At 30.8% G+C, this 11088-nt stretch overlaps 1 protein-coding gene across 1 annotated transcript; it reads right to left on the bottom strand.

Annotated features, from left to right (window-relative positions):
* Positions 1-359: 359 nt before the first annotated feature.
* LOC113385540 (general transcription factor 3C polypeptide 1-like) lies at positions 360-11080 on the bottom strand. Its single transcript, XM_026623392.1, has 7 exons — positions 11074-11080; positions 6166-6321; positions 4573-4795; positions 951-1261; positions 690-891; positions 461-591; positions 360-417 (listed from the first exon to the last, which is right to left on the bottom strand). The coding sequence occupies exons 2-7, from the start codon at positions 6264-6266 to the stop codon at positions 360-362; spliced, it is 1026 nt and encodes a 341-aa protein (XP_026479177.1). The 5' UTR covers positions 6267-6321; positions 11074-11080.
* Positions 11081-11088: the final 8 nt, after the last annotated feature.

Below are 11088 nucleotides of genomic sequence, written 5' to 3' on the forward strand. Positions count from 1 at the left end.
TATATATATATATATATATGTGTGTGTATGTGTGTGTGTGTGTGTGTGTGCGTGAATTTTCAACTAACCTGTTTTCAATGAACTTTTAGCTGCATTTTTTTTTACTGAAACCATAAAAGTATTTCTTAGCTTTCCTAACATAGACCTGAGTAAATGTTCTGGATACTGTTTATATATGTTATATAATTGATAATTCCATCTTGTTTTATCTCTAACACAACATAAAGAACTATGAATTATGCACTGTATTACAGATCTTTGAATGTCTTGAATAGTATTTGGCTCTGAATATTTGTCTTTGTCTTGCGAATCAGAAAGTGTTCTGAAATAATTAAAAGCTTTCCAGAATCATGATAGTATCAAGATACTTCTGATGTGATATAATGTAAATGCAATAAAGTCTGCATTTCTGAAAACCTAAATCACCCCCAATTACAAAACCAATTTAAAATTATTGTACCTGATATTATAATTTTCTAGAAATTCGTGTATAGTCCGTGGCAATCTACCAGAGAATGGTCCTGAGTTCACACTGAAGCCTCCAAATATTCTACGCAATGCCGTTACCAACTCAACGTAATGGACATTTACCTAAAAAAGTTCATAATAACTGACATTGATTTTCACAATCATACAGAATGATAGCACAATATAAAAATATATCATATTTTATATTATAATGAACTCACTTTATTTGCATATTCATCATGATTTACAGATTTTTCACGAAACATTTTTATATAATCCGTTCCAAAGTTTTTACTGATTTCTGGAATCCATCGAATTTCTTCTAAACATAATCGCACACTACTTTCTGTCTGTGGATTTTTCATTATGTATAATATCCTTCGTTGACATGCTTTTGATGTTTTATTATATGAGTGTGTAACTCTGAAAATGCATATGAATTGATAGTTATTTTATCACTGACGTCTTTTTATTGTACTCACTTGTGCAAAATATCGCGTACAATATACACAGAAATGGTAACACTTCTCCAATTAGGAAACAAATACATCAGGCCAACTTTACATAGCAGAAGCAACCTATCTTCATCGGGATGCCAGTCTACTCTCAACTTGCTCATCCTCTGCAAAGCTTGTTTGTCTATTTCATCATAGTTAGCAGGTTTACGTCTCTGTCTACGTGGAGCTATTTCACGAACTATATCTTTCTTTACTATGCGTTTAATGAAAGGTACACTACTAGACTTTTTGACTGCAGCTCGTTTTTTTGATTTTACTAACATTCCGGTACCGATCTAAAATAATAATTAGATAAATTGGTAATCAGTCTAAAACTTCAAGAATGTATAATATAAGTTACTTAATTAAAGCATATTTAATAATAAATTCGTATGAAAACTTCTGATTGAATTAACCATATCCAGTACAAACAAATACTAGTTGGTATTGGTATTTTGCCTTGAAGCAAGTTACATGAACTTCCTGATATGGGTAAATAATCGACTTAATCTATAATAAATAAATTAATTTACGATGGATTAAAAGTATTTCGAGTGGATTTATTACACATAATTGAATTTTTATAATCGAACCAGTATTCGTAAGACTTTAATGATTTAGTATGTTCATTAAGACCAATAACTCTATCATTATACCAAGTCTATCTATAAATCGCCTAATTTTAATTTTTACAAACGTCCAAAAAACTACTTATTTTCTCAAACTTTGATGAATTTTTAAAATTAATTTACTTGTCGTAAGACCGTAATATTTTAGTAAGTTCTCTAAGACCATGATATATATCGTCAAAAACAAAGTTTCATAAAAATTTGCTTAAATTTTTTTTTCAACAGTTAATTACAAGAAAACGGCTCGGTAGATTTTCACCTAAAACTATAATCAGTATCATTCCCAACTAATATCTTTCGAACAGTTTTTGATTTTTTTAAATCGATTCGGTAGTATGAGCTTAAATGTGGACGAGAAGTTTAACACTTTTTTCCAAATTACAAAGAAACAGCTCGGAAGATCGTCGCACAAACGATAGTCCTCATTGAGATACATCAAATGGCTTTTAAATTTCTGAAATCGGTTCAGGCGTTTTTGAGCAAACGTCGATGGAAGGTCTAATTTTGACAAATGCCAAAAAACGATACTATGTACGTTGATGAATTTTTAAAATTAAACGACTTGTAGGGCCGTAATATTTTAGTATGATCTATAAGACTATGGTATCTACCGTAAAAAAAACTCATACAAATCGTTGAAAAAGAAAAATTTAACACTATATTACGAGAAAACGGCCGGTCGGTCTTTGAATTTTTAAAATCGAGTCAGCTATTACAAGATCATCTAGATATTGCTACAAAATGGCTTTCTTTATGGAGAACTATGACAAACGGCGTAAAATCTACGCATATCACTTACACGCTGCGTACTGGTATATGCCCTACAATTAAGTTAAATGGACAGCAAATCCCAGTAAAAGATAGCGTAAAATATCTCGGAATACACCTAGACTCAAAATTGAAATGGAGAGTTCACATTGACAAAAAAAAAAACAGCAAACTGATGAACTATTTAAAAAACATTACTGGTTGCTGAATAAACGATCCGAACTATCGACAAACAACAAACTAATTATTTACAAATGTATTTTCAAATCAGTGTTGTCTTATTGGATTCAACTATGGGGCACCGCCAAAAAAACAATATACAGAACATTCAGCGAGTGCAGAACAAGATCATACGGCAGGCACTGAACGCACCCAGGTACGTTCCCAACTGGTTGATTCACTAGGACAGCAACATGATGACAGTAAATGAAATAATTCAACAAACTAGCTGTAAGTGGAATTCTGTCTTAAGGCAAGTAGGGCATCGTGCCTTAAAGCAAATTGCTGGAACTTCCCGTACCAAAAATTATTATTTTTTTTAAAAACCATTAACATTTTTGAAAAAAAATTACTTCGAAAAAATAAGATTTTTGAGAAACTATAAATTTGACAAAAAAATACTTTTTTTTGAAAAAAAAATTTAAAAAAAAATCATTAAAATTTTTTTTTTTTAATCTTTTTTTTTTTTTTGAAAAAAAAATGTTTTCTTTATTCTGACATATGTTGGAAGATCTGAACTTTTTTTCAAAGCAATCGTACTGTTTTAAATGCATAGAGACAAAATATAAAGCGCGTAAGCGCCACGTCGCTGTCTAACGGGTAAACATTGGTACGGAACCCATAGGAATGTAAACAAAATTTATACTTATTGTTAAAATCTCTATAAAATATTTGATAATTTGATGTGCATATGTCTAATGATCATTTTTGACCGCCAAATGGCATTTTTTTTTTACTTTTTTCGTTATATCTCCGAAACCGCTAAACCTGCCCTTATAAAAATTTGATCAAATCTTCATCTTGTCAATACAAGTAAAATGTTTTTTGAATTATCAAATCGGACGCTCCGTTCTATTAAAAACTGAGGTACCGTTTTTGGCACTTTTTGCCCCATATCTTCGGAACGGCTAGACCTGCCTCCGCCAAAAACTAATCAGCACGTATACGAATCGAATGTTTTTTGAATTATTCAAATCGCTTCCTCCGTGTTCCCGAAATCGTCGACGAAAATTTGTATCCGCACACACACACACATACATCCATTTTTTCTAAGGTATGCCAAAATATTCAGAAACCTCTGAAACGTAAAGATATATAAAAATTTTCATTTTCGATTTTTTTTGCGATTACTATAACTTACCCTACGGGAAGTTAAAAACAGACAACTATAAAAGAAGAATTGAACACCCAAATCATTTGGCACAAAAAGTATTCTCAGAAGCGCGCCCAACCAGGCTAAAACAAAAAATTCCCAATGATCTCATAAATAGCCATCTGTAAACGCTAGCATTATTATTATTATCTTATTATTTCTAATATTGTTATTTTGTTATATTTTATTGTTTTTCTAGTATTATTTTATTATTCAGAAATTTTATTTATTTTATTTATTAATTTTTTTTTTTTTAATGATTTGCTTTTATTTTATATTAAATCATACTACGGATATCATTTTAATGTAAATTATATCCTTTGTACTCTTATTTATTTAAATTTATGTTATTATTTATCATCATTACTAAATGTTATATTTATTTAACAGTTGTAATAAATATTGTAAATAAAAAAAATCGAGTCAGAATTGCGGGCTAAAACGTGGATTAAAATTTTTTCACTTTTCTGCGATTTGCAAAGAAACGGTTCGGCCGATCGTAGCGCAAAACTGACAAGGATAGTCCTCATCGAGATACATCGAATGGCTTTTAAATTTTTGAAATCGGTCCAGTCGTTTTTGAGAAAACATCGATTTACGGCAAAAAATCTGTTCACACACACGCACACACACATACTTTTTCCAAAGTCTCATTCAATTCAGAATGGCTTGAAACCTCGAGAAAACATAAAATTAGCGAATCGAATTTTTTGATCAAAACAAACTTCTCCTTCGGGAAGTTAATAGCGCAAAAAGGCATAAATATATAAAAAATTAATAAGTAATAAGCTATTCCAATTATTTATTGGCAACAACATTATTAAAATATGAAGCCTACCTGCAAAGTGGCTGCAGTAATTTTTTTGTGACACGGTAAATCTTTTAACGATACACTTTTCTGCACTGATTTCAGCTGAGCATCTCGAACGCTATGAACGTCTTCTTTTTTGAAATTCTGATGTCCACCATAAGAGACACTGGTCCAATGCCAATTGCGTTTAAGGTGGGAAAACATTGAAGAATCCACGCCAGCGGCACCACGTCTATCCCCCGGCATGTACCTGAAATATTAAAACAATATCATGTATTCATATAACTTTAAGAACAATAAGAAATATTATATGGTTAATAATAATATAAATAGGTTTACAATTTCAATTAATATAATTATCATATAGGTTTTATTATTATAATGTTACTTTAGCAACAATCTTATTTTATACAATTTAATATTGATTAATTGACTAATTTTTAATTTATTTTACTGTTCTTTTTTGTAAAAGATTTCATTAAATTATTTTATAGAATATTGGCTTAAATCAGTGATTTCCAACCTGTGGGGCGCGCCCCCCTGGGAGGGCGCCATACCGTTCCAAGGGGGGCGCGAAGCTGTTTCAAAAATATTATTTTTAAATGCTGAGTAAGTGTCAAAAACAAATCAGCAAAATACTTAAAGTACTTGTAAGAGTGTTTGAGCTCAAAAAAGAAATTGCTATATTTCTTGCTGATAACAAAAGAGACGGAGCAATCTTGTTTTAGGACACAAAGTTTCTCGCAAAATTTGCGTATTTAGTTGATATTTTTCAAAGACTTAGCGATTTAAATAAATCAATGCAAGGATCTCAAATTCGTGCTTTTGTTCAGAAAGACAAGATTACGGCTTTTATGAGAAAATTAGAACTGTGTATAGCTAGTATCAAATAACTTTATAACTTTAACATGTTTCCCACTTTTAAAATTACTTGTGTTACTGATGAAATAGAAGTAAGTAAAGATCTTATTATTATATCAGTCATATGACTAGTCTACGAAACCAATTTTCGCATTACTTTATCTAATTACGTCCAAATATGAATGGATTAGAAATCCATTTGTCATTGAGAAACATGATGATTTTGGTCATTCAACAGCAGAGCAGAAAATGATAATTGATTTATCTAGTGATAGCACATTGAAGCAGATGTTTCAGGACGAAAATATATTGTTGGGTTTTGGTTACCAGTAAAGGACGATTTTCCTACTTTGACAAATAATGCTTTAGAAATATTATTACCATTTATGAGATCTTACTTATGTGAAACAGAAAATTCTTATAATAAATAGTTATGTTTGTATGTATATTTTTATAATATTGTATATTATTTGGCATAATTTCAGTTATATTAAGTATATTTAAATTAAATTGTTAGAAAAATCAGAATGGGGGGCGCAATATTTTTTTCATTCAAAAGGGGAGCGCAAGGAAGAAAAGGTTGGAAACCGCTGGCTTAAATAATCAATGAAAACGTTATTAGATGTGAAACTTTTGAAAATATAAAACAAGCTGTGGTCGTTGTTTTAATGCTTATACTGTCAAATCACAAATTCGATTAGAAAGTATTCATGAACTAAAAACAGGGTTTAAAATACAACTGAAATCAATTAGAATTACCCAATGTCCGCTAAAATAGCTTCTTCTGGTTCTTTAGCCTTTAGAGACTCTTGCAAAATGGCTTTGTAAGATATTTTTTCCATGATTATTTGTTGTCCCATTAAGGTGTTTCTCAATCCTAAACTTGTATGCACACTTATATCCCAAAATTCACACCTGAGATACATATTGATCATAGATAAGGATATTGATCATGTTTATAAATTTCTTAACATATTTAATATCGATAATAATTTATCGAACGAAATAATAATAAATAACTAGTGGTGTATGGCATCGTGCCTTAAGGCAAATTGCTGGAACTTTCCGTACCGTAATGAAATATTCGAGAATAATTAAATGTTTTCAAATAGATTATTATGAATACTGAAACTTATATATGTTCACAGAAAAGTAAATAAAACTTAATCAATCGAATTTAAAATGAAGGACATAGTGTAATATTTATAAGAATTATATAAACTAAATTGCAAAGTTAAAGTTATTTATTTGACGTATATAAGCTTTAGAACTTTAGCTGGAATTAGAATTAAAATCAGAATTATTTTTCATATTCAAAAAAAATATTTTTAGAGATTAAAAAAAAATTTTATTTCTATTATAAAATTTATATTTATAAATGATTATTTAGCATATATATTAATATACATTATGTGGTCCAAGCCAATGTGAGTAGAATCACGTAGTTTCTTTTTCGATATCTTTTATGGTTACGCCAAAAATAGAGTTTGAAAAAGGGGCCACTTTGGCATACTTTCAATGATATCTCGGCCATATGGTGAGATACAAATTTGATGTTTGGTATATCGAATGTTTTCAAAAAGACCTTCAAAATGGCGTATAAATTATTTAAATACAAGGGTTTAGCCGATTATGTATGGCATTATATACTCGACTGGCAGACCCTTGCAACCGTCAGAATGGGATGGCTGATAGCATATATTTCCTAAACAGTTAAAAAAATGCACCCTCAAATTTTGAGCTTTTTGGGAGCACGTTATGAAATTTGTTTTTTTGACATTTTCAAAAATTGATGGGATGATGACGCAACCGCGGAATGACTGCCAGAATGGTACTTTCTTAATGGGTCGATAATAAAATATCATTAAAAAAAATTCTAGCTGTGTGAAAACAGGTTATTCAAATAGTTCACTGGCTCTTCTACTATTTGTGTATCTGGGAAACGGCTGGACCGACCTTTCCTAAAAATTTTTCGATTTTGTTTTATTTTTTTATCGCACCCTTATATACCTATTTTAATCCAATAAGTATAATTAGCCTGGTAAATTAACCTGGTTTGTACGTTAAATCAGAGTTTTTTTAAAGCGAGATTTCCATATTACGCGGAACGATCTCGTCACGTACTAGGAAGGTTGACTGTATATACATATAAGTAATAATAAATAGTAGTCTGCCCGAAAACAGGTCCATAGTATGAGAGCATCTCAAAATCAACGATTTCCTACCCCTTCCGTGTTTATTATTCCCGTTACCATTTTATTACCATTAATTAATTACCACTAATCACATTACATTCGTTTTTATGAATTTTCCTTTCAAAACTTCTGCTTCCAAGCTTCCTGGTCCTGTGCTTCGACTTATATATTTACATATACATATATACATACATATACACACACACATATATATATATATATATATATATATATATATACAGTTAAAACATACATATTGATCTTGTTAACTTCCCGTAGGGCAAGTCATAGTAATCGCAAAAAAATCGAAAATAAAAATTTTTATTTTCTTTAGGTTTCAAAGCTTTCTGAATATTGTGGCATACCTTAGAAAAAATGGATGTACGTGTGTGTTTGTTTTTTTTTTTGTATAGCGAAGGAAATGCTTTTATGCATCCCAGACCGGTCTTCTGTCTGGGTATGTCGGACTCGATACCGCCCTGGTATAATACCGACTAAAACCTCCGCTTTGTCCTTGCCTCTGGTCCCCACAGAAACCACCGTTAGGCATTACTTCGTGGGGCCTAGGGCGGCACAATTTAGGGAGCGGCACAATTTAGGGAGCGGCAAATTTTTTAGAATGTCAAAACTTTAAACTCGATAAAATGTCACGACAATTCATTTTAAGGATAGCCTGTAGAATAAAACTAAATCCTGACAATTAAACTACAATATCTGACAATTTGGTATGCTTCCACCAATTGGCATTTTTTTCAACTTTAGGAAGGCTAAGTTATAATAATCCCAAAAAATCGTAAATAAAATTGTTTATATATTTCTACGCTTCAAGATCTATAAACATTTTGACATACCTTATAAAAAATGGATGTATGCATGTGTTTGTGCGGTTACAATTTTTTGCCAATTGACATTTGATTTATAATATTGGGAGGACGTGCTGATTAGTTTTTTGCAAAGACAGTTCTATCCATTTGGAATAGGGGGCAAAAAGTTAAAAAAATGCCAAATCAATTTTTCAAAAACGGAGCGTCCGATTTGAATAATTCAAGACACATTTTACTTGTATGACGAAATAAAGAACTATCGAAAATTTTGCGAGAGCATTGTCAGCAATTTTAATGATCCAAAAAAGTGTCATTTGGTGGTATTAAAATATGATCATCGGACATATGCACATCAAATTATCAGATTTTTTATGAAAAAATATTAATTATTGCAAATTTTGTTTTAATATTTTGAACCCTCCGTACTAAGATTTTTAATTTTTAAAGTTTACTTAGATAGTTCAAGTAGATTAGATCAGATCCTTTGCAAAGGATCAATCGACATAAATGATCAAAAAATATTCGCTTGGCTTTGACCGCGAGGCGTACTGTTTATGCCAAAGCAGGTTTAGCATTTTTTAGGATAATAGCGCAGAACAGAAAGTGAAAAAGTGGTATGAAGGTTTTGAGAATACAGATCATCCTTTTGGAATGACTCAAAAAATATTTTGTTCGTGGTATTTTAATGGTATGAATAAATGATTAGTTTTCCGAAAAGGCAAGTCCACTGCTGGTTTCAAAACTTTGAGAAAATTAAATACCTAAAATTCTCAAATAATCGATTTATTTTAAAATTAAAAAAAAAACTCGAAATTTTTGAATATCTATTTATCGAGTTTAGTCCAATGAATTTTTAATTGTGAAATTAGTTCAGGCGTTTTTGAAAATTAAATTCTGATTTATCACATCATGAAAGCGTCTTTAACACAAATTTTGACTATAAAATTTTATCAAACTTTGATGAATTTTTAAAATTGTCAAATCTTTTGACTTCTGATTGATATCTTTTAGAAATCTTTTTTTAATTTTAAAAATCGGTTTCTGGCTTTATTGCAAAAACGTAATATTTTTGCTTTTTTATGCTAATTTCAAACAACCGGCTTGGTCGATCGTCTCGCAAACCTAATCGGTCCGGCCGATTTTTACCAAAAACTAATAAATACGATTCCAATCAAGATCTTTCGAATGATTTTTGAATTTTTAAAATAGGCTTAAACATTGTGGGGTAAAACGTTGACGAATTTTTTCTCTCTTCTGCTAATTACAAAAAAACGGCTGGCCGACCGATAAACCTGCCTTCCAAAAAATTAGGTAATTCTTCATTCCGTTAATACAAGTAATTGTTTTTTAATTATTTGGTAACCAGTATATCGGTTCTTTCAAAAACTGAATTGCAATTTTTGAACTTTGTTCTGTATTTTCCTATAATCAGAACTTTTTATCTATGGAATAAATAATACATACATACACACACATCAATTTTTTTTAAAGTATACCAAAATGTTCAGAAATGTCTGGAAACGTAAAAATGAGCATGAATGAGTACTTTACGCCAAAGTATTAATTGTATTTAGGATTTAGAATAAAAGTATAGTTTAATTAAAAAAGTGAACATTTGTCTATTAGAAGGGCGCTCGATCAGATAGGGCCTAGGGCGGCAAACAGCTTAATCCGCCACTGTAGTGTGGTGTGTGCGCGCGCGCGTGTGGGTGTGTGTGAGGATACAAATTTTCGTCGACGATTTCGGGAACACCGACCAACCGATTTGAATAATTCAAAAAAACATTCGACTTGTATTGATAAGGAGACGGGCTGATTAGTTTTTGGCGCAAGGCAGGTCTAACTGTTCCGAAGATCCGGGGCAAAAAGTGCCAAAATGGAAACTCAGTTTTTATGAGAACGGAGAGTGTCAGAGTCAGATTTTAATAATTCAGAAAAAATTTTACTTGTATTGACAAGATGAAGAAATGATCAAATTTTCACGAAAGCAGGTCTAGCGTTTTCGGAGATCTAATAAAAAAAGTAAAAAAAAAAAAGCCATTTGATGGTGAAAAATGACCATTAGACATATGCACATCAAATTATCAGATTTTTTATAGAGATTTTAACAATAAGTATAAATTTGTTTACATTCCTATGGGTTCCGTACCAATGTTTATCCACTAGACGGCGACGCGCTTGACTCATAGCAGTTAAAGCAGTATGATTGCTTTGAAAAAAAGTCAGTATGTCCAAAATATGTCAAAATAAAGAGAACATTTTTTCTAGTTTTTTTTTTCAAAAAAAGTAATTATTTGTCAAATTTGTAGTTTCTCAAGAATCTAATTTTTTCGAAGTAAAATTTTTTCAAAAATGTTATCGTTTTTGATAAAACAATAATTTTTGGTATGGGAAGTTCCAGCAATTTGCCTCAAGGCACGATTGCCATGCGCAACCAACTAGTTCTCTCGGCATCTACCAGCCCTCACTGGTGGGTTCCAGACAACTTAGAGAAAGTCTTAACTTATTTAGACAAAAATATAATGATTTAATCGCTAATAAATTCTTATAAAATTTAGATTCATTGAAGTTAAGAGTAGATTGACATGAATATGTTCAAATGTGCAAATCTTATGATTGAATAAATAAGCATAATTATCATATATTACCAATATTTTTCAACA

The sequence above is a fragment of the Ctenocephalides felis genome, unplaced genomic scaffold, assembly GCF_003426905.1.
Source record: "Ctenocephalides felis isolate EL2017-DRISC unplaced genomic scaffold, ASM342690v1 CF-g0.4_SCAFFOLD_03571, whole genome shotgun sequence".
Lineage (NCBI taxonomy): Eukaryota > Metazoa > Arthropoda > Insecta > Siphonaptera > Pulicidae > Ctenocephalides > Ctenocephalides felis.